The sequence below is a fragment of the Impatiens glandulifera genome, chromosome 2 (assembly GCF_907164915.1).
Source record: "Impatiens glandulifera chromosome 2, dImpGla2.1, whole genome shotgun sequence".
Classification (NCBI taxonomy): domain Eukaryota; kingdom Viridiplantae; phylum Streptophyta; class Magnoliopsida; order Ericales; family Balsaminaceae; genus Impatiens; species Impatiens glandulifera.
Window position 1 is genome coordinate 22,517,799 of NC_061863.1, and position 25,686 is coordinate 22,543,484.

Genomic DNA, 25,686 nt, shown 5'->3' on the forward strand with positions numbered 1-25,686 from the left:
AGGATGCATCATTTACAAATAAATTATCTTAAATATAATGTTTATTCTCTTTGCAGAGATATTTGCTCTTTCCAAGACATTAAGGAGAATCATGCAAACCATCCATTCATAGACTGTCAAAAGCTCATATGTACTTCTTATTAGATAAACTGTATATAATCTTAGGCCTTATTCTTTTTGGGTTATTCAAATAATTATAACTCAAAAAACATCGTCTTCTACACCATCACATAACTCAAAAAAACATCATATCAATTGAACCTGAGAATATAAGTAATATTTTTTTCACTTGAAATACTCTATATATGTTAAAAGAATTATTAATACATAATTTGATTTATTTTTGAAGCCATAAAAGTAGACTGTAATAGATTAAAAAGAAAGGAAAGAAGAGCTTTCATATTTTTATCCTTTTCCAGTAATAAAGTAAAGACAATAAAAAGAATAGTCCACATAAATAATAATAACATAAGTAAAAAAAAGAAACAAATGAACTTTTAAAACTTGGACTCTATTTAAGAAAAAAGAACCAATAAAAGTTCTCTCACCATTTTGTTATGTTTTGTTTGGATAATGAAAAAGTACAAATTACCAAATCCATCACTTCAATTTCATTGGGCTTCAATTGGGTCATCATTTCAATGGCCCATTTAATATCTCTTCGTCTTCGCCTTCCTTTTCGCCTTACAAGCTGGTAACGGCTTCCCACATAGGCACAAATTATGAGCATAAGCCACCTCCTTGAACACATTCAACGGTCTCCCTTGTGGAATTTCTCCACAAAGTCTATTAGACCTGAAATTTACATGCCTCAAATTCTCTATTCCCAACAATTCCGCCGGAATCCTCCCCGACAGCCCATTCACAGATAAATCCAGCCATCCTAGTTTTAACAGGAGTCCTACACTCTGTGGAATGGTGCCTGTTATCTGATTCCTCGAGATATCTAGTCTCTCGAGTTCAATCATGCTGGAAATCGAATTGGGTATGTGCCCAATAATCTGGTTTCTTGATATATTCATTTCCTTCAACCTCCCAAAGTTACTCAACTCGGGAATACTTCCTGAAATCTGATTGTTCGACACATCCACCACTTCAAGAAACCTGCTTGTTCTGCTGTTAACGATTGTTGACAGATTTCCTTTCAGTTGATTACTTGATAGCTTGGCCTGTTGTAAATTAATCGCCTTTGAGAACAAATTCGCTAACCCAGATGTGAAATAGTTGTCGGATAGGTCAATAGCGGACAAGATTTCTGGCTGTATGAAAATTGGAAGTGTTCCCTTAAGACTGCAACCTGCTAGATTAACAGTCGAAAGGTTTCTGTTTGTTACCCATTGAGGAACTGTATCCAAGATGAAGTTATTATAGGACAAGTCAATTGACAGTAGAGAAGGGATGCCAATTGAGAAGGCAATAGGAAGTGGGTTTGAAAGACTGTTTCTTGATAAGTTAAGGTTCCAAAGATTTTGGAGACCAGAAATGGATTCCGGGATTTGACCACTCAAGTTGTTAACACTCAATGAAAGTGTGGTAAGAGTTTTTAGGTTTCCGATTTGTGAAGGGATTAATCCTTTCAATTGGTTATTACTCAAGGACAAGTCATTTAGATTGACCAGATTGGATAAAGAAATGGGTATTTTTCCAGAGAACATATTATTGGAAAAATCGAGATTTGTTAAATTAACCAACTGCCCTATGAAATCAGGTATCAACCCAGATAACGAATTGAAGCTGAGATCAAGATACTGTAAATTAATGAAATTCTTGAACGATAATGGAATTGGACCTGTGAACTGGTTTCTACCCAAATTTAGCTGGAGAAGATTCTTGAAATTCCCTAAAGATGGAGGAATTTGGCCTTCCAGCTTGTTTCCACTTAAAGAGAGAGTCTTTAATAAAGGTAAGTTACCTAAACTTGGAAGGATGATCCCTTGAATTGAATTATCCTCCAGAACAAGAGCAGTTAGCCTGGTTAGATTTGAGAAGCTCTCAGGAATAGGCCCTTCAATTCTTTTCAATCCACTTAGAACCATCACTTCCAAAAACTCTAATCTACCCAATGAAGGAGACAGAGTTCCCTTCATGAAGATACCCTTATCAGAAGCAGACGGACTCTGAACTATGAGACCAGTGACCCTCCCCGAAGATGAATCGCACTGAATCCCTTCCCAACCGCCTCCGCAGCAGTCTTTACCGGTCCAAGTTGACATAGTATCAGTAGTGTCCTTCAAGATCCTGGCTTTAAAGTCGAGGAGAGAGAGTCTGTCTGTTTCCGAACAGGGTGTAGTAGTAATCTCAGTCCGAATCAAGGCAAAGAGGGTAAGTAAAAGGAAAAGATTGAAGACCCATTTCAGATGATGCATTTTCGGGAGGAGAAATTTGATCTGAAGAAACAAACGGTCACAAAAACAACTCAGCAGGATTCTGGCTGAGTCTGTCAGAGGAGGAAGAAGAAGGGTTTTTTAAGAGGGGTTTTTTTGAAAAGGAGAGACATGAGATTATATTCCTTAACGTAGACAAGAAGGTTTAATGATGATGAGATTATATTGGTCTTGTATTTATAGCTAACTCTCCCACCACAAAGGGTAACAAACAGTAATTTTTTTTTTTATCTTCTCTGGAAGGGGGGAGTGTAAGTTTAAATAGATTCACATGTTGATTTCAGACCGTTGGATTGATTCACGAGGACTTAAGGGACCAGTTGAACGTTGGAGCGCACTGGATTCAAATTGTTCCGTTGTCTTTAAATTTTTTAAATTTTTATTTATTTTTTAACTTCACTTGTGATTTTGTAGTCCACAGCTTTCTCACTCATTACTCTGATTTCCTATTGTTTGGTCTGAAAACTTTGGTAATAAGTCTGATCCAATGAATGGCTCCGCAGCGTGTTAATATGAACCGCATTATCTAAGCCGTCTGCTTCATTAACAAAAACAAATAAATTAAACTACCCGTTATATCAAACACAGCTGTGATTTATAAGAATAGTTTTGCATTATTACTAAGAAAGGGACTGCCTGAAACAACACACCATGGGCATGTTTTTTATATCCATTTTTTATGGTTACTTAATTGTGTCTAATATTATAACATTTACATTATATATTAATATCACATAATTATTTCAATATGATATGGATCCATATCTAAATAAAATATATTGAAATCATGCAACTGAAATATGACATAATATATGTACATGTTTAGTATCATTCCACAATGTATTATTCCATTCTGTATATAAAAAAATAATCTCCCAAAAGTGTTTTTGGTTGTTATTGCGATTATGATGATCAACAAAAGAATCGCTATGATTTATTTTGTCTAACTAATACTATTGTTGATAAGTTGTTTGACTTAATTCTCCTCAATTTTGTTGTTTATAAAATTTTGGGTCACTTTTCTCTTTCGTATTTCGACAATAAAGGAGACGTACACTATTAGGCATATCTTGACCAAATTACCAAGGGTTATTTGACGAAATCAACTTAAAGATGCCCTTATTTGCATCCGTGGTCACCCCATAATTTTTATTGCTCTGGTGATCACTTTAATTTTTTTTGACGAAAATACCCTCATCGCGTAACGCGAAGGGCATTCACGTTACGTGAGGTGGAAAAGTTCTTTATATAAATACTCAAATATTTTTATTTTGTTATTTTACCTTCTCCCTCTTCTCTCTCTACTCCTCGTTCTCTCTTAGACGGCGACGGCGGCGGCGGAACCCTAAACGAACACATCATACAAATCGATACCCAAACCTCCGTTTTAATATCATGTGTTCATCATACAGATCGATTTATGTTCTTATTTCCATTATCTTCATCTTCAAACTCTAAACCATGAGGTTGTTCTTATTGTTCATATTAGTTCATATTTTATTCATCTTGTTGTTCATATTGGTTTTCATATTTGTTGTTCATATTGTCGATGATGATATATGCAGATAATCTTGTCGATGATCATATGAGTTCCGTTTTAGAGAAGATTCACTTTTCGTTTCACGGTTTGCTAAGGACTTCACATTTCGTGAAGTACTTCGCGTTTCGCTAAGGGTTAAGATTTTTTATTATTTATAGTTAATCATGACTTCATTTGAGAATGTATCAACATCACTCACGGTTTTGAAGAGAATGCTTCGTGTATAGTAAACCTTTCTCTTTAACATCTTTTTGTGATGCTTCTTTTCCACTAGCTTCCAATTAGAATTTCCTTGGGTGCTTAACGCTAAAATAAAGACTTATGTTGATGCTGCAGTGGTGGTCTTTTTTTAGAAGGAATCGAGATTGCAAAAATTTGGCAAGCTTCAAGGGCATTTTTTATTTTAATTTATCTTACAGTCTGTTGTTTCTGATGGGTAAGTTGAATTTGATCCAGGTTGGATAAAGGTGTTATTGTATATATTTGTGATAGTAAAGGTGTTCGTGACATTTACGACACTAATGGAAGCAGTGCATTGACAACCACTGAGTCACTTGTTGTGCTGGTTATAAATAGATGTAACTAGTCCCGAGAACCAAGGAAGAAAGAGGAGTAGTGCTGCTGATTATGAATATGATGATGATGATCATCATGATCAAGAAGAAAACTCATCAAGAAGAAGAAGAAGAGATGAACTTGAACTTTATTATGGATTTCCAGGAAGATTAGCTCCATGGTTCTGTTGGGCAAAGTGTCTATGCTGATTGATTCATTGATTGATATATGTAACTATGTATTTGTGATCAAATTCATCCCTTACACATAAAAGTTGCAGATTTATATATATAAATATATGTTCTTCTATTTGATTAATTTCAATTGTTAGACAAAAATGTGTTATTGTATTGCTAATATACCTTATCAATAGTATACCTTATCAAAAGATGAACAACTTTGGGATATTATAAGTTGGAATATTATTATAATACATGCTTTAATTAATTACTAAATAGTAAGTTACCTTTCCCTACCCAAAAGTTGAACAAATTCAAACTACCAACAACACACATAATAAGAACATACATAAACAACATACATAATAAGAACACATCAACACACATTTATTAACTAATTCTTCATCATCCTTAAATCAATGAAGAACAATTAAGACTTGTTTTTCAGAGTGTTAGTGATATCAATTACAAAACGGTATCTCACATTCGCCTTCACCAATCGCTCCATCGCAATGCTCACATCATTGATCGAAACAACCTCAATATATGCAGTTATACCATGTTTCGCAACAAAATCAATCATCTCTTAAGTCTCCTTTATTCCCCCAATATTACTCCCAACAGTTATCTTCATTCCTGCACAACATTCATCCAAATTCAACAATAACCAAACCAAATAATCAAATCTATCTTACCAACTTACCCATGATTAACGAGAACGAATGTAAATTAAGAAGCTTTTTAGGCGCCCCAATAATAACAATCTTTCCATGTCTCTTCATCTGATCAGGATCACTACTAATCAAGAACGAATCAGCACCGAGCCTCTCAATCACCTCATTCTTCTTGCTAATCGAAGTACTAATAACAGTCACATTAGCACCAAAATCCTTGGAAAACTTAACCGCACAATGACCTAACCCACCAAGACCCACCACACCTAAATTGATTCCTGGCTTATCCAAACCAAAGTACCTTAAAGGACTATAAGTTGTAATTCCAACGTAGAGAAGAGGAATAACCGCATCAAGAGGAAGATTGTCAAGTATTTTGAAAATGAAATGTTCATCTAATACCATGATGTCTGAATATCGTCCAGAATACTTCAACTGAAATAGAAAACATGAATGGATAAATAATACAATTGAAGTCATTATCCATTAAATATGCGAAAAGGGAAGGCCCTTCGCGAAATGGGAAGGCCCTTCGCGAAACCTGAAAGTCCTTCGCGTAACGGGAAGGCCTTCGCATAACAGGAAGGCCTTCACGAAACGGAAAGACCCTTTGCAAAACATAACCAAATCAGAGTATCATAGTGGTGGTGATTCAGAATCGAATCAGAATTAGAACCGGATGTCCCATTCATTTAAATAAACAATAAATAACAAACGAACCAGTTGCCACAATGTTCGTGCTCGTCGTGCTCATTTTGGTGTCCGTCGTCGAAGATTACTGCCGCCGTTTAAGGTTAGAGAGAAGGAGGAGAAGAGCGGGAAGAAAGAGAAGGAGAAGAAGAGAAATGAAAAAAAGATGCCAAAGTTATGTTATATAGTAAGGGTATTCTGGACTTTTCACACTTTTTTACTTTGCGTAACACGAAGGCCCTTCGCGTTACGCGATGAGGGTATTTTCGTCAAAAAAATAAAGAGGTCACTAGAGCAGTAAAAATTATGGGGTGACCACGAATGTAAATAAGGGCATCTTTATGGTCATTTCGTTAAATCTCCCGATTACCAATGGGTCTAAATATAGTCCTTAATAAACCCATTTAATATCGATAAAGCTGAATCTGTTTACCAGTATATATTAAATGGTATTGAGAACGATATTTTAACCACAATCATAATTAAGAGGCTTAAAAAAACTTTTCATATTCGTCTTCCGTGCGCATTCTATCTTTTTTATCGTCACCGAAACACATTCTCTGTTCCTATTAACCCTATAGCTGAAGCACTCTCTACGTAGTCCTCCCACTAAAACCCTCAAGAACCCTCTCCGAAGAACTCAAATCGAAACCCTCCAAAGCACTCCGTCGAAACCCTCCCGTTGAAACACTTTCGTCGAAGCCCAAACACATTCTCTCTTCCTACTAGCCCTCTATCCGAAGCACTCCCTCCAATGCACTCCAATTGAAGCCCTCCGAAGCATTCCATCGAAACCCTCTTGTCGAAGCCCTCCCGCTGAAACACTTTTTTCGAAGCCCTTCGGACGAATCCCTTCAGTTGAATCGTCTCCTAACCTCTGTAAGTAAGCATTATTAAATTTCATCTGATAACTTTAATATCTATTATACAAGCTCTCATTCTTCTTTACATGGATTTGAGCAAACAAAATAAGGTATTGATAATGTTTCATTTACTATTATTTCTCTATTTTGGTCCTAAAGTCAGGTTAGTTTCAATGTCATGTAGACAAAACTCAAGTCTTATATGTTTTGTCTATTAATTTTGTTGATTTTTCTTCTTTTTATATTTAGTATAACCAAACTCAAACCTTCTATGTATTTTTTATTTAGTTATGCATAACATATTGGTTTTTATGTCTTGTATGCTTTTAAATGTTTCATTAGAATAAAATATATCATGTGCAAGTGAAATCATTTTATTCTAAATATATCATTAATTAAACATAAGTTCACTCGTACATGATATATTTTGTGGAATTGAGCATAAGGTTTTGTGGCCCAATTTGGTGTGCCTTAATGTTAGGTACAAAAGAGAAGGAAGATATGTGTGATTATTTGTTGGATTCAAAAACACATGAAATCACATAATGGTGAATATGTCAATCAAATCGTATTATTATGAAAATGTCAACTAAATCGCCACGAGATCATATCATGGTGGAGATGTCAAAGATATCACATGATCTTTACCCTAATATTGAATTTAAAAGCCTATATATATATATACATTGTAAACGAGAAGAGATCATGAGACTAAAACCTAGAACAAACAAAGAGAGTTAGAGTTTGTAATTCTTATTATAATTATATTGAATCGATTCTCCAAAATTAGGACGTATGACATTGATGGTTCAAACCTGGGTAAGATTCTTGCGTCGTTATTTTCGTTCTTTCTTATTTTTACGTTATTGTTATGCATTCCAACACAGTTTCTATTATTCTGTTTCATTCATATGGTGATAGTGTTAGATAAAATTAGACCGGTTCACAGAACTTAACATAAATAAACCTTCCATGTAGGAACAAGGAACCGGACCGGTCAAACAAATGAACCGGCTAAGAAGACTAGCCGGTCAAGCTACTAAACGACCAGGAACATTTGGAACATCACCGCACAAAGTAAGGATCGGCCAGAACTAAAAACCGGAAACACCAGACAGCCGATCAGCCACAAGGCAAAGGAATAACCGGAAGCTGTCCGGTTAAACCAATCACACCGGAAGCCATTCGGTCAAGTCAAAAGACCGACCAGTATAAGAAGATACTTCGTGTATCTGTTGAAGATGATACCAAAGGAACAGACTGAACACTTCCATATCCATACAAGTCTGAGGAAAGTCTGCATGCTGCAGAAGACAGTCCTACATGATCTTTCCACTTCGGGATAAGTCAGAAAGGAAATCTTCCAAGTACAGACAATTGTCTAACCAACAATTACCTCATTGAGTAAAAGACAAACCTAGCAGGTTTGTCTTACACACTGGAAAAACAGACTGCCAAGTCTGCAGAGTTGACCGCCAGGTCTGAACAGATGACCGCAGAGTCTGAATCACTAAACCTCTGCTCAGCCAATCAGATTCAAGAAAGTGAAATATGACCGTTGGCATATTTCACCTATAAAAGGAGCAGTTGAAGAAGAGTAAATGCGGGACATATTGGGACACAAGCAATATAGCGAGCATTTAATTTACAAGTGAAAACAGTGTGTTCTATCTCTAGAGAAAGCCTAAGTGCTAAAGTTGAAGTGTGTATTTTACAATTTCGGTTTAAATTGTAAGGGTGTTATCGAGCAGAAAATAAGCCTCGATCGGATTGTACTTGTATTCCTTAGTGAATATCCTTCTCGCGGTTTCGAGAGGAAGGGGTGACGTAGGAGTTTTATCTCCGAACATCCATAAAATCTGTTGTGTTATTTACTTTCTGCCGGTTCCATTTTCTAACCGACCCGTACTAACTTACCTACACCGCTCTAACCTACTTAACCCTATCCAAACCGGACAGCCAGGTTACAAAAACCGACCCATCAACTTTCAAACCTATATCATCCGAAACCGGTTCTGCCTATCATACTAGTGTGCTGCTTCAACCTGAAACAAACCTCTTCCGCGCTTGAACCTAGTTCAAGGGTTTGTGACAGTTTGTGTAGTATTGAAACCCAGTGTTAATCTCTAACTGGATTAATCACCACCCTTTGAGTGAGACGCGCTAACCGGTCCAACCCCGGTCCTCCAACGGCGACCTAGATCCTAACATATATTTTTTCACCACAAACTGGTATTAGAGCCAAGTTAGGCTAAGGCGGTGACGGTTCGATTTTTTTGGTGAGTTTTCTTGATTCAGTCAATTATTTTGAAGATTGAGATGGAGCCGACTTCTATGTTGATATCGAGAAGTTCGATGAGACAGAGGACTTTGGGTTATGGAAGATGAGGGAACACATAGGAAACATGGGGGTTGCTAAAGCACTTGAGGGGGAATCAGAATAACCATCCTCGATGGACGCGGAGAAAAATATGGAGGTGTTGGAAAGGGCCTGTAACACATATATTCTTAGTCTTAGTGATAAGGTGTTGCGAGAGGTTGCAAGTGTCACGACGATAATAAATCCGTGGCTTTAGTTGGAGTCTTTGTATATGACTAAGACACAGTCTCCTTAGATCTACGTCAAGTTGAGATTCTTCAAGTTTAGATTCTTCAAGTTTAGAATGGGTGAGGGAAAGGACTTACAGACGCTTCTTAACTATTATGTCAAGATTCTCCTTGATTTGAAAAACATCAGGGAGAAATATAAGGATGAGGATAAGCGTTGATCCTTTTGAATTCTTTACCAAAGTTGTATGAGATGTTCGTAGACATACTCGAGCATGGGATTGTGGAGCTTACCCTTGATGATGTGATGAGTGCATTGAGATCGAATGACCAAAAGTAAAAGAATGAAGAGAGAAATGTAAGTGGAGATGGACTCTTGGTTTGAGGGAGAACCGAGATGAAGAAAATAAAATCAAAAAGAAGAGTCATTCGAAGTCTTTCAGGAAGAAATCTACTAAGTGTTATAATTGTGACAAGAAAGGGAACTTTAAGCAAGATTGTCTAGATTTGAGTAACAACAGAAAGAAGAGCAGAGAAACGACGATTATTCAAGAGGTCGAGAATGAGTATGAAAGTGTGGATGTTCTCGTTGTCTCCACTAATCAGTCCGACAAGCATTGGTTGGATTATGGGTGTTCATTCCATATGACACCTAACAAGAGTTGGTTCGAGACCTATAAAAAGATTTTGATGGACGAGGTTTTGTTAGGTAACAACAAGTCTTGTAGGGTGATGGGGATCGGAACAGTGCGTTTGAAGACGCATGATGGAATCGAGAGGGTATTGATGGACGTATGACATGTCCTGGACTTTCAGAGAAATTTTATCTCACTCAGCTCACTAAACCAACTTGGTTTTACATGTAAGGGTGAGAAGAACGTATTGAGGGTCACAAAGGGGTCACTAGTGATAATAAGAGGCGTATAAGAGAAGAGTCTTTACATCTTTCAAGGAAGCACCTTGGTTGGTGATATGGCGGTAGTGGTGGATCCTCGAGATGTATCGTCCACGAGTCTATGACATAAGAAATTGGGGAACATGATTGAGAGAGGTTTGAAGGAGTTGAGTAAGAGAAGCTATTTTGGTAAGGATAAACTTAATGATTTAGAGTTTTGCGAGAACTGTATATACGATAAATCTATGAGTGTGAAGATTGATTGAGGTGACTTAAGAGATTCTCATTTATGTTCACTTAGACTTGTGGGTCCAGGAAGAACTACAACTCTAAGAAGATGTCGATACTTTATCACCTTCATTGATGATTGTTCGTACAAGTATCGGGTATACATCTTGAATCATAAGGATGAGACATTTGTTAAGTTCAAGGATTGAAAGAAGATGGTAGAGACTCAGACCGGGAAGAAGGTTAAAAAACTCCGAACGGATAATAATTTAAGGTACCTAGGTGAGGAGTTCAATCATTTAATCAAGGAAGAAGGGATGATTCTTCACAAAACCGTTTGATAGTTACCGCAACAGAATGACTTGGTAGATAAAATGAACAAGGACGTGGATAAATTGAGGGAGTAAATGGTTGTAAATAGTTTTACGAGGACGTGGAAACGAACAAGTGTATCATTAATCGTGACGTGGTCTTTAGAGAAATCGAGTTCTATTATGGAGCAACATAGTTAGTCAAAGCTGCGAAGTCGCTAGAGAGAGGAATAAAATTTGAGGTGGAGTTCCTAAGAGGGATTACTAAAAAATCGGTAGACACAGGGGAGGCTAGTGAAAAGGATGAAACATATAGTCAGGTAGAGGAGGAAAGTATAGATCTGGAAGAGAACCTTAGCTCATACTAGTTAGTACGAGATAGAGAACGTAGGATAACCCCAGCTCTAGAGAGATTTGACTACTCCGATTTGGCGGCTTTTGCATTCTTTATGGAAGATGATGTACAAGATTCAAAGAAGAGATTGTTTAAAGAAGCGATGGAGAGCAATGAGAGAACTGAATGGAAGCGTTCTATGGTAGAGGAGATGTCATCGCTTGACAAAAACATGATAAGAGAATTGGTGGAAAAACTCAAGAATCAACGGGTGGTTAGTTCAAAGTGGGTGTTCAAGTGCAAACAAAGTGTAAAGGGTAGTAATAAGCTAAGGTTTAAATAGAGATTGGTAGCTAAGGGCTTCACATAACGCGAAAGGGTCTACATTAGTGAGATCTACTTCTTAATAGTGAAGCACACGTCCATTCATGTGTTGCTCGCTCTAGTGAATCAGTTTGACTTGGAGCTCGAGAAAATGGTCATGAAGACGAAATTTCATCAAGGGAACTTGGAGGAGAAGATGTTCATGACACAACCCGAGGGGTTCGTTAAACCCGGTGATGAAGGCAAGGTATGTCTCCTTAAACGCTCACTTTATGGTTTGAAAAGATCCCCAAGAAAATGATATTTGGCTTTGATGAGTTCATGGTTCGTAACAATTTCCTGAGGAGAAATTGTGATAGTTGTGTCTATGTCAAGTGGGTTGATAGTTGTAGGGTCTTTCTATTGTTATACATGGATGATATTTTTATCGCATCAGGAAACAAGGAAGTGGTTTACAAGGTCAAGAGTTTCTAGGGAGTGAGTTCGAGATGAAGGATATGGGACCCACAAAGAAAATTTTGGGGTTGGTGATTGTGCGGAATCGATAGAAAGGCTCCCTATTCGTGTCTCAAAGCAACTACTTTAAAAAAGTAGATACTAAGGTCGTCCAAACGCCATTAGCTACTCATTTCAAGCTCTCCTCAAATATATCACAGAATACCGAGGAAGAAAAGGTGATAATGGAAAACACCCCATATGCGAGTGCCATCGAGAGCCTAATGTATGCCATCGTATGTACGCGACCCGGTCTTTCTCACATACTTAGTCTTGTTTGTCACTTTATAGCAAACCCGGGGAAAGAACATTGAGAGGCGATGAATTGGGTTGTCCATTACGTTGTGGATCCTTAAATGTCAGTCTTTGTTTTAAAAGGCAAGTATAAGTGATGATAAGTTGAGTGGATAAATTGATGTTGATTTTGCAAGTGACTTGGACAAGAGAAGGTCTCTAATGGGATATGTGTTTATCCTATTTGGATGCTTGATAAGTTGGAAGACACAATTACAATCCGTAGTTACCCTTTCAACAACGAAGGTCGAGTATATCGCTGTGACAGAGGGAGTCAAGGAGGCACTTTGGTTGAAGGGTCTCGTGGGTGAATTTGGGGTGAAGCACGATAAAGTGGAGTTGTTTTACGATAACCAAAGCGCCATACAATTTCCATGAAGTCGATGTTTCATGAGCGCAGAAAGCACATTGACATTCAACTTCACTAAATTCGAGATATCATAGCAAGTGGAGCAGTAGTTGTGGAGAAGGTTCACACATATGAGAATCCCACAAATATGACCACGAAGGTGGTGACGAAAATTAAGTTTCAGAATTGTTGCGATTTGATTCACGTCACAAATGTTGGAATATAATCATAGAAGTAGGAGGATCGGTTCTAGGATGTTCTTGGTGATGTGTCTCATTCGTTTGATAATAGACATAGAGGCAATGTGAAGAATTTGTGGAATTAGGCTTAGGGTTTTGAGGCCCAATTTGATCTGCCTCAATATTAGGTACAAAAAGGGGAAGGAAAATATGTGCGATTATTTGTTAGATTCAAAAAGGCATGAAATATTATAATGGTAAAGATGCAATTAAATCGTATTATTATGGAAATGTGAACTAAATCGTCACGAGATCATATAATGGTGGAAATGTCAAAGATATCACATGATATTTACCCTAATTATGAATTCTAAAAGCTTATATATACATTGTAAACAAGAAGAGTAAAAGACTAAAAAACCTATAACAAATAGAGAGAGTTAGAGTTTGTAATCCCTATTATAACTCTATCGAATCGATTCTTCGAAAGTAGGACGTATGACATTGTTGGTCCGAACCTGGGTTAGATACTTGTGTCGTTATTTTTGTTTTTTACGCTATTGTTCTACATTCCACTATGATTGCTAATATTTCGCTTTCATTTTTAAGGTGATAGTTTTCATCACATATTTTACTATAATAAAATATTTTAAAGCATCAACATAGAAACCAACCTGTTATGCATAACTAAAATAACAAACAAGACATATAAGGCATTCGTTTGGTTAGACAAAACATAAAAATAAGATAAATCAACAAAACTAATAGACAAGACATAGAAGACTTGAGTTTGGCTATATGACATTTAAACTAACTTGCTTTATGACCAAAATAGAGAAAGTAATAGTAAATAAAGAATTATCAACACCTGATTTGTTTGTTCATGTCTATGTGAAAATAAATAAAGTGTGCATAATAGATATTTAAGTTAACAGAGGAAATGTAAATTATGCTTATTTAGAGAGGCTAACCAACATATTTAATTTGGAGAGATTTGTCTAAAGAGCTTTGACGAGAGTTTTTTGGAGGGAAGGCTTCGGCAATAGTTTTCAACGAAGTGCTTTGAAGGGTTTCAGTGGGAGTACTTTGGAGGGAGTGATTCGAGGGTTTTAATGGGAGGAACACGGAGGAAGTACTTCAGCTAGAGGGATAATAGGAAGAGAGAATGTGTTTAGGTGACCATGAAAAAAAAGAATACTCGCGAAAGACGAATATGAAAAGTTTTTTAAGCCTCTTAATTATTACTATATTAAAATACGATTCTCAATATCTATTTAATACATACCGGTAAAACTATGGTAGGCATAAATGAGTATTGAAGACTGAATTTAGCTTTATGGGTATTAAATAAATTTTAAGGACTAGATTTAGTCCCATTGATACTTTTGGTAAGGAAATACCCAATTTTTACTAGTGTTTTATGATGGTTAAGATCGATTTTCATTATCACCCAAAAGATTTAATATAGATTATTTTGTGACAGTTTAATGGTTTACGATATATCATCTCTTGTTGTTATGTAATTAAAAAGAGTTTGTGATATTTAGAGTCATCTCTAAGCAATGTTTGACTATCATTGAATCTTCTTCTCCAGGATTTGTGTTTTTTTAAGATTATTCTTATAATTTAGAATTGGAATTCTCATTTTTTTTCTTTACAAAACAAATAGTTTGGAAATAATTGAAATCATATATATGAGTAAATAGAGAGGCTATGCACCTCCATTATAGTCATCTTACAATATCTTCATCTCTCTCGTATCTCTTGAATATTTTATCGATTGGTTGTTAAGAAAAGTGCCCGACTCGATCACATATCCTTTGGACTGTTGCTAGCAATTGCAAATGAAATTTGTGTTTGATCTCTTCTTCTTCCTCTATTTTTTTTATTTTTTTAGGGGTTCAACATTCCCTCCACACATTTTTGTTGGTAGTTTTCTTAATATATGATTATCAATCTTGAATCCAAATTCAGCTCTATTTAGGTAGTTAATTCCTTCAATTGTGCAATGTAATTCTCACATTTTAGCTAAGAATGTAGATGGTTTCTCTTGTGGTAGTCTATTCTCTTGTCGTTGTTCAATTTTCACAGAAGAGTTGTGTAGGGATCTCCTCTATCGATTTAGTCAGGGTGCTTCAAGTAAAAGTGAGGAGCCACAATGCAAGGGTTGCCTCTACCACATAAGAAAAAGTCTCACATTTTGATGGTCAGAAGATGGGAGTACAATGTATTTTTTCTCATAAATGATCTCGGTTGAATATTGTCTATAAGACACTCTTAGACGAGGTATCTTAGTGAATGAGAATGATAAGAGTCATCACATCTAGACTATTTTCAAAATAAAAAACCAACGATTTCATTAACTCTCTATAACCATGAGTTTTCGCGCACTATACTTACTTAACAAGATTTTTTTATTGAAATTGTTGATTATGAGGAGGAATGTGTCGCTAATGTGAGAATGATAAAGAAAATACTTTTTAATGCCAAGATTCCAACTTTCAAATATAAGAAAAAATAAATATAATAATAGACAGTTTCTCTTAGAAGTATCTTTGCAGTTCCGTTTGGATTTTTTTTGAATAACAAATTATTTGGTTACACTAAATTCAATACGAATCAATATGTTACGACTTAAATTTGTAAATGAGGTTAAGAGTTCTTGATCTCAAGTACCGAGTGAGAAATTTGAGATCAAAGTGCAGTGGAAGAATTATGAGAAGAACATTTCAAGATTATAGGAGAAGCAAAAACAAAGATTGAGAAAAAAATATTGCTAGTATATACCTAATAGTCCAAGACAATGAGTCAAATCAAAATATACAATTGAGGTTAAGAACTTTCATAAAACTGAATATATACCCCATTGGGAAAGTGAGTTTAGCATATATAGCAGCTCAATTCCCTAGAATATTCAGTTATAACCGTTACAAAAAACTACTAGAGAATTAACCAAATTAGTTCTATGAATAAAAGAAAAGTGAATCAAAATAGAGTTTTAGTACATAAAACAAAACCTCACAATAATATCTAGCTCAAGTGCTCAATTAGACGTTGGAGGATGTTGGATCTACCGGGGATCGTAACATAATTTCCCCCATATAAAGTTCATCATCCTCGACGAAGAGACTTTGGTCTGGTTTGCCTCCTCATTTCTAGCATCTTCGGGCATTGGATGCTTATCACTTCTGCATCTTCCCATGTATGGTCTTCTGTTTGTGTCCCATCCCAATTGATCATCAACTGTCTTTTTATTTTCCCATGCACCATGATGTCTTGTTCACCCACTATATTGCATGTTTTGTTAGGGTGTGCACTAAGCTGGTGATTTTCTTCAGTGGCAACAGGGATCCCTTGAAATTTTTTCAATTAAGAAATATGGAAGAAATTATGTATCTTAGTGTCGGTCCCGAGTTCCAACTTGTAGACAACTTCCCCAATCCTTTCTAGCACTTGGAAGTGCCCAAAATACTTGGTGAGAGCTTGTGGAATAGATTCAGGACTGAGCGTTGTCTGTATGGTTGTATCTTTATTAATGCCTAGCTTCCCACTTTCAAAGTGAACTCTTTTAACTTTTAACCTACAACTGCTTCATACGATTATAAGCTCTTTGCTAATAGAATTTCAGGAGTTGAAGTATGGCTTCCCTTATTGCGATTGACACATCCATATATGGTGTGTAGAAAGGGGATTATCTATATATTTCTTCAAAAGGGGTTGTTTGTATTGTTATATGGAAATTGGTGTTGTACCACCATTCCGCCAAAGGAAACCAATGCACCCAATCTTTTGGAGTTTGACTGACCATGTAACGTAGATAAGTCACTAGGCATTTGTTGACAATCTCAATCTGGTCATCCGTCTAGGGTGATAAGATGTGGACAAAGCGTACTGAACTTCTTGTATCATCAATAATTCCTGCCATAAGATGTTCAATAATACATTGTCTTGATCACTGATGATGTTTGTTGAAATTCCATGGAGTCTTCAAACGTTGTCCATGAAGGTTTTAACAACTATCTGGGTAGTGAAGGGATGTTGTAAACTCATAAAATGTGCCATTTTCGATAGTCTATTGACTACCATAAATATAACACTTTTTTTTCTTTTGACTTTGGTAAGTTCTCGATGAAATCTATAGAGACCGATTTCCAAAACCGATTGAGAATTGCTAAGGATTGTAGTAGACCTTTATATGCTGAATTTTCCGATTTATTCTTCTAGCACACTTCATAGGTTCGAACGAATTCTCTAATATCTTTTAGCATTCTAGATCAAGAGTAGACTTGTTGCATCTTCTTTTGGGTAACTATTGTTCCCGAATGCCCCCCTCTACTCCCAAATGCATTGCTGCAATTAAGATGGTTCTAAGCTCATTGTTCTTTCCCACTACTATTCGGTCCCTTTTTCTTAATATCCCATGGTCATACAAGTATTCCGGGTGAGTGTCAGCATTAACATAAATTTCTCAAATGATTTTGGCTAAATTGGGATCCTATTCATAAGTTTTGTGAATATGTTTTTGGACAGTAGTGTGATATACGGAGACCCATGCACATTAGACTCCTGTTACCCGCCTAGACAACATATCTGCCACCAGATTCTCTTTCCCTTTTTTATGTTGAACCACAAAATCAAATCCCACCAACTGATAGAGCAATTTCTCTTAGGACATGATCTGCACTCTATGTTCCAAGAGGTATTTGAGGGCTTCATAGTGTGTCTTTACAATGAACTTCTTGTACCTGAGATAAGATCTCTATTTCTCTATAGAAAAAGTCAAGGACATCAGCTCTTTCTCGTATGTGGATGATGGTAGCTTCCCTAGTTCAATTTCCTTGTTGATAAATGAGATAGATCATCCTTCTTGCATTATTACCACACCAATTCCAGCTCCACATGCATCCGTTTCCACTATAAAGAGAATTTTGAAGTTGGGAAGCACCATGACCGATGGGGAAAGAATACGCTAATTCAACAACAAAATTGCCTCCTTGACTTCTTCATTTCATGCAATTTGTCCTTTTTTCAACAAGGTAGTAAAAGATTGGGCTATGGAACTGCAGCCTTTGAGAAATCTTTTATAATATCCGATTAAACCTTAGAACCCTTTCAATTGCTTAGTTGATTTTGGAATTGACTATGTACTCATTGCTTCCTGTTTGTCCGAATCAGTAGTCACTCCATTTTTGTCCAATATATGTCATAAGTAGGAAATTTTCTATCACCCAAAACTACATTTTCCCTTTTTAATGAATAACTTGTTCTGTTGTAATATTGAAAGGACTTGATTTAGATGGAGGATATATTCATTCCAACTCGAGTTGTACACTAGGATGTCATAAAAAATACCAGTACGAACCTTCTTAGGAATGGCTTCAACGTTACATTCATTAAGATTTAGAAAGAGGATGGAGCATTAGTTAGACTGAAGGGCATCACCATAAACTCGTATAGGCCTTTGTGAGTTCGAAATGCTATGTTTTGTGGTAGTCACCTGGGTGCATCCTTATTTGATGAAACCCATAACACAAATCCAGCTTGGAGAAGACCCTAAACCTATGCAATTATTCCATCAACTCTTCAATGATAGGGATATGAAACTTATCCTTGATGGTTTCTGAGTTCAGACGCCTATAATTGATACAAAATCTCCAAGATAAGTCTTTCTTTCAGACCAACACCATAGAGGCAACAAAAGAGCTTTGGCTTCTTCTTATAATTCCATTGTCCAACATATCATTGACTAAATGTTCAAATTTCTATCTTTTCCAGGGTATGATACCGGTATGAATGTAGACACACAACTTCCATGCCTTCCTTTAGTGGGATTCAGTTATCCTGTTTCCTGATTGGTGGTAAGTCTTTTGGTTGATGGAATATTGGACTAAAGTCTTCTAGCATCCGTTGGAGGTCTTCATGAATCTCTTCTGGTGCCATTGTGATAAGTGAAATATCTGGCCTTTATTTTCACTTCTTTTTAAACCATGGCAGCAACATTGTCTTTCTTTAGTAACTTCTCTAATTGGTCGCCTTGTATTAGGTTGATATGTGCATGGAGTATGCCTTACAAGACCATGGTTATCCCTTCTTTTTCAAAAGATAGGGTCAGTTTTTCAAAATCCCATGATGAAGGACCTAAAGTAATCAACCACTCAATGTCCAACACAATATCGTATCATATCATGCTAACACCTTCATGTCTGTTTGGTAAACTTTACATTCCATATACCATTTCAAATCTTGGAAAAAAGCTGGAGAAAAATATGTTAGAGTCATCTACCATTCGAACTGATTGCACTTGGGTGGACAAGATGTCATGGATTATGTTCTTCATTATTCTAATATTTATGAAATTATGAGTGCTTCATATATCAATTAGAATCATCACTGGTAGGTTCCCAATCTTGCCGAGAATATGGAGTGTTTGAAAATTTATAGAACCGGTCAATGCGTGCAAAGAAATGGCAGACTCTTCCACTACCTCAAGCTGTAAAGGAGGATCATCAAAACCCGACACTAGAGTGGATTCTTGAAAATATAGTAAGTCTTCTTGATTATTAGTCAAGATCATGAATAACTTTGATTTACACATGTGGTTAGGTTCCCATTTTTCATTGCGGGTGTAATATAGGCCCTTCTTTCTCTTTTCATCCATTGAAGCCGGGTCTAATTGCTTATTTGACCCTGGTTTGCACTTGAAGAAGACGCAAAAGATGTGTTTTTCTTGAAGTATGGGGTTTTGTTGTTGCTTTAAACTAGGTTGGCTTGAGTAACATCGGTGGTTTAACGTTGTACAAGTTTCCATTGCTCATTAGAGACATACATGTTGCTTATTGGACCTTGGACATTGACATGACTTCATTTAAGGATCTGAGAAACCACAGTCTGATACAATTTGCAATTTCCTCCCTCAACCAAGAAAGGTAGCAGTATATAACATACTTCTTTGGTATACTATACAGGTTTTGGGAAATTGACATGTATCGAATATTGTATTCTTGAATAAAATTGACATGTTTCAGATTCATGAATTGTCTCATGGGGGTGTCATGTATGGAAGACCCAAACTGCAACAAGAAGTCTCTCTTGAACACCTCTCACATTATGGCTTCTCTATGGTTGTGTTGCTGAAGATATGAATCATACCACATTGTTGCTTCACCATTAAGTGAATGGAAGAAATGTTAAGTTTAGTTGCACCATTAGTCCTGTCCACCCTAAAAAATCTCTTAGTAGATATAATCTAGCCCTCCACATCGGTCTTATCGAACTGAGGGAAATATACCTTGGTGAGTCGGGTTGGAGTAACATACTGCTGACAAGAATTGAAATGCTTATTCGGGGGAGGGCCATGGTAAGCAATATCATCATAAGGCCTAACGCGGGGATCTTAGTCAATACCAGAACTACCACCTTCTATGGATGTCAATCTTTCTTCTATGGCATTGAACCTACTATCCATATTATTATTCAATTGTTTCATGTTCTATTGTAGGGAAGCTTACACATAAGCTGATTGTTGGATAAGACATTCAATTAGGGCTTTAAGAGCATCCATGTTAGCATGTTGTCGGGTTTCTATCATCCTAGAACCACTTGGCTCTGATACCAAGTTATTACGACTTAAAATTATAACTAGGGTTAGGAGTTCTTTATCTCAATGAACGAGTAAGAAAAATGTGATCAAAGTACAACAGAAGAATTATGAGAAGAAAATTTCAAGATTATAGAAGAAAAAGAAACATAGTTGAGAAAAAATACTAGTAGTATATACCTAACAATCCAAGAACTTTCACAAAGATGAATATATGTCCTATTGGAGAAGTGAGTTAAGAATATATAGCATTTTAATTCCCCTAAAATATTCAGTTACAACTATTATAACAACAACTAGAGAATTAACCAAAATAAGTTTTGTGAATAACAGAAAAGCGAATCAAAATAGAGTTTTAGAACAGAAAATAGAAACTCCACATTAATATCTAGCCCAAGTGCTCAGTTGGATATTGGAGAGTGTTGGGTATATTCGGGGATCGTAACACAATAATTCAAACAAATTATTTAATATTGATATATGTTCGATAAGTCGGTAAGTTTAGATATTTTTCACTTTTTTCTACAAAATAAAGAAAAACAATCCGATAACAAATTCAGTAACATTCATCAAGTTCATACATAAAAGAATGTAAATTTATTATAGTAATTTATTTTTTTAAACATATAAAAAAATATTAATGTCATTATTCAATCACAAACAATTTACAAGTGTAATACTATTTAGTTATCAATGATATAATTATTACTATTAATACTACTTAAGAGAATATATGCTCAAATGTTTTGTATAATTATGTATGTGCAATTTTTTTATCATTTCTTAGAGAAAGACGTGTTAGGTTTTGTGACTTTATTTAAGTTTACAATATATAATGTGAAAATAAATTATTTTTCCTTTAGGTTAATTGAGTTTTGAGAACAATAAGAGAGAGTAGAGACAAAAACAGATTCAAAGGTTTTGAAGTAGCAACTATAGAAAATTTCTATTTGACAGAGTTTATACAGTTTGATCGGCTTCAAACGTTGACATCTTATTAGTTATTTCTGGGGTTATATTTTAAACAACGAAGATCTGTTTTATAAGGCTTATAAGTCAGTTCAAGAGAAAATTAGAATTGTAAAATTGGTAAGGCTGGTTAATCTTGTTATTTCTTATTCTTTGTTGTTATTTGCAAAGATTATTATGTGATATTGATGCAATTGATTAATGACTCTAGTTTGGTTATAACTAAAGTGAACCTTTGTTTGTAACCTTGTTGATTATAGTGAATTGTTAAGTGTCTTGACTAGTTCCATGGTATTTTACTCTAATTTGAAGAGAGGTTTTCCACGCTAAAACATGTCTTGCATTGTCATTTTGATTTTATTATGTTTTCTAGTTTCTTATACTTAGTTAATTGGAAAAACGTTATGTTTTGAATAATATTTTTTCTCATCAAAGTGATATTAGAGCTTGGTTTTATTTGAATATAAGGATGAAGACTAACACATCCATAATGGTGAGTTTGATTGACTATAATTATAATATCTGGAAGGCTTAAATGGAAGATTTAAGCTAGTGTTCTCTTCAGTTAAGCCTAAAGAAAAAAATGTAGATGATTGTAAATTTTTGCAAAGATAAGTATGTGGTTATATTCGTCAATGGGTTGATGAGAATGTTCTGAACCATGTGATCTCTATTACTGATGCTCGTATCCTTTGGATTAAACTTGAAGAATTGTATGAGAGAAAGACTTGTAATAATAAGTTGTTTTTGATAAAGAAATTGACGTCCTTAAGGTATAAAGTTGCTTCTCCGATGACTGACCACTTAATTAATTTTGTGGGAATTATTAATCAATTGGAGGCGATGAAACTCAACTTTGATGTTGAGATACAAGGCTTATGTTTACTTGGTACTCTACCTAACTCATATTAAACTTTTTGAACAACTCTATCCAATTCTGTTCCAGACGGTGTTCTCTCACTGAATTTAGTAAAAAAAAGTGTGTTGAATGAAGAAATGAGACAAAAGACACAAAACTGTTCTTTACGATTCAAGGTCTTAGTTACAAAATTCAGGGGATAAGTAAATGGCGATAAAGTAATCGTAGAAAATATCATGGGGCTTCTAATGAGTGAGAAAATATTGACTGTCATCACTGTGGTCTAAAGGGCCATATTAAGAAAACAAATTTTAAATTGAAGGAGAACAAGTAGAAAACTCAAAACACAACCACTACTTCCAACCACAAAGAAGGTAAAAATTATGATGATGTTACTTATGTTGATGATTTGTTTACTGTTTTTTTATAATGATATTAATAATGTTAATATGTCTTGTGATGAGATAAACTGAATTGTAGATAGTGGTTCTTCTAATCATTCTACATCATGACGAGATTTTTTCTGAACATATGAGGCTGGTCATTTTGGTATTGCGCATATGGGCAATACTGGTGAAGCTCAAGTGGTTGAAATTAGTAATATTTGTGTTGATATGGCTAATGACACTATTCTTTTTCTAAAAGGGTTAAGCATATTCTTGATATCCGCTTCAATCTTTTATCGGTTGGCAGATTGAATGATGAAGGCTTCTATAATTCTTTTTCTAATGGTGAATGGAAGCTTAAAAATGGATCAATAATAGTTGTTTCTAAAGGTAAAAGACTTTCAAATTTGTATAATGTTCGTTCTAGAATATCTAAATGTTATATCAACATTTGTGAAGCTGATTCTTCTTCTGAGTTGTGGCACAAACAATTGGCTCATATTAACGAGAAAGACTTAACTATGTTGGTAAAGAAAGATGTGATAAGTGAGGTTTCAAATGTGCACTTGAAGAGATGTCCATACTGTTTGGTTGGAAAACAAAATCATAATTACAAAACTTGGTGCATTCTGGTGTATGTGGACCAATGAAGTCAAGATCACTTGATGGTGCATACTACTTTTGAACCTTCATTGATGACCATTCCCGAAAGGTTTGGACCTATATATGAAAGACAAAAGATTAAGTGCTAGACACATTCAAGGCATTTCAAGCCTCAATTGAGAGGGAAACTATAAAAAACGTGAAATGTATTCGAATAGATAACGGGGAGAGTACATTAGACCTTTTAATGTTTATTGTCGGCAACAAGGTATTCATCATATAAAATTGCCTCTAAAAATACCATTGTTAAGTGAGTTGGTTTAAAGAATAAACATGACACTGGTGGAAAGGGTAAGACGTGTGCTTTCACAAACAAATTACCAAAATACATTTGGGGTGAAGAATTGAGTATAGTGGTACATGTGTTAAATCTCACAACATGTGTTCCTTTGAACTTTTGTTGGGTCAAATTATTTTGACTAATGGTCAAATCATTTTGACTAACGGTATTTTGATGATGAACTTGTGCATCAAAACGTGCCAAGTTAGACTTAGCCTGAATAATGTTCATTAGACGTATTGGTTTTTAGATAGACGTAGTTAGACGTATAATCTAACGGATACGTAGTTAGACGTACAGTCTAACGGATACATAGTTAGACGTGCATTCTAACAGATACATAGTTAGACGTGTAGTCTAATAGACGTAGTTAGACGTGCAGTCTAATAAATACGTAGTTAGATGTGTAGTCTAACAGAGACGTAGTTAGACGTGCCGTCTAACGGAGACGTTGTTAGACGTGCATTCTAACGGATACGTAGTTAGACGTGCAGTCTAACGGATACATAGTTAGACGTGCAGTCTAACAGACGTAGTTAGACGTGTAGTCTAATAAAGACGTAGTTAGACGTGTAGTTTAACAGAGACGTAGTTAGACATGCAGTCTAACAAATATGTAGTTAGATGTGTAGTCTAACAAAGACGTAGTTAGACGTGTAGTCTAACGGATACGTAGTTAGACGTGTAGTCTAACAGACGTAGTTAGACGTGTAGTCCAACGGATACGTAGTTAGAGGTGTAGTCTAACAGAGACGTAGTTAGACGTGCTGTCTAACGGATACATAGTTAAACGTGCAGTCTAATAGATGAAAGTTAGACACATGGAGTCTAACTGCTTCAGACTAGTTTGAAGGGAAACGTAGTTAGACGTGTCGTCTAACTTCATTAGACTTGGTGGTCTAATGGATCCTGATATTAGACGGGGGCGTATAACTTCATTAGACTTGTCAGTCTAATGGAGCACGTCTAATGCCTCGCTTCAGAAGTTGCTTGAAGTAAGCATCCGTCTATCCACGATCGATTAGCTGTACGCTACTCCTGCTCCACTAATCAGTGCAGATCAGTACGACAGCCAGTTGGATCTAATGAATTAATGCCACGTAAGCAAATATTCTTCCCACTACTTGTTTCTTGTAGGACAATCCTAGAATAATATTAGGCGCACTACTAGATGTGTACGACCACGTTCTTTGTGCACAATGTCTGCTGTATCTGTGTACTATGGAGGCTGTCCAATGAATGCTTGCTACGTGTCAAAATAGAATATTCGATCGTTACCTATTTTTTATTTAATCCTGAAGGACAACGGATGGTAGCCAAACTTGTGAACTTACAATCGATCTTACGAATTTCTCACTTGTTTATTTACTGTGTTTTTATATCAAGAAAGAGATAGAATGAAAGTATTGTCTAGCTGAGTGATATTCTTCAATATTCTATAAGTTGAATAGAGTCTGTTCTGTTCAACAGTGAGCTAGCTCTAAAACTGTATTTGATTCAAAGAAAAGTATAGTGAATCCTTTCGGTGGTTGGAAGAATGGGTGACGTAGGAGAGTTTTGCTTTGAACATCCATAAAAAACTCTCTGTGTCTTTTGCATTCTATCCTTCATTCTTTCATTCGTTCCTAGCTTCAAACCCAAGCAAACGTTTCCGCACTTGAATCGCTTCAAGAGTTTGCAAAGGTTTGTGAAAAATAGAAAGTGATATAAATCCCTAACAAGATTTATATCAAACCGTTTTCCAGAAGTTGTCAGCAATATCTTGACCCCTGTCTCTTTTGGTCCCACCGATCATTTCAATTGGTATCAGAGCCATGTTTCTATTCTCAAGCTTTAAAGAACCTGAATCATGTCTATCATCAACGAGATCTCTCTTCTTTCGAAAGAAAACTACGACTATTGGATGATGAGAATGAAAGCTCACTTGTCTGCTCTTGATTGTGATATGTGGAGTGTCATTACCGATGGTCCCATAAAAATTGCGAAGCCAAGATGTGAGTGAACAACTGTAGATAAGATGACCAACAATCTGGACAACGTTGCCAAAGATATCCTGTATCAATCGATCAACATGAACATATTCTACGAGAT

General features: G+C 35.8%; 1 protein-coding gene and 1 pseudogene across 1 annotated transcript; both read right to left on the reverse strand.

Annotated features, from left to right (window-relative positions):
* Positions 1–370: 370 nt before the first annotated feature.
* On the reverse strand, positions 371–2,596 carry LOC124926071 (probable leucine-rich repeat receptor-like protein kinase At1g35710). Its single transcript, XM_047466236.1, has one exon. The coding sequence runs from the start codon at positions 2,364–2,366 to the stop codon at positions 651–653; it is 1,716 nt and encodes a 571-aa protein (XP_047322192.1). The 5' UTR covers positions 2,367–2,596; the 3' UTR covers positions 371–650.
* Positions 2,597–5,064: 2,468 nt separating this feature from the next.
* Positions 5,065–6,811, reverse strand: LOC124924499 (annotated as a pseudogene).
* Positions 6,812–25,686: the final 18,875 nt, after the last annotated feature.

Bases quoted from the DNA above. Each gene is read 5' to 3' on its own strand.
- LOC124926071 (XM_047466236.1), bottom strand. From the start codon at position 2,366: ATGCATCATCTGAAATGGGTCTTCAATCTTTTCCTTTTACTTACCCTC.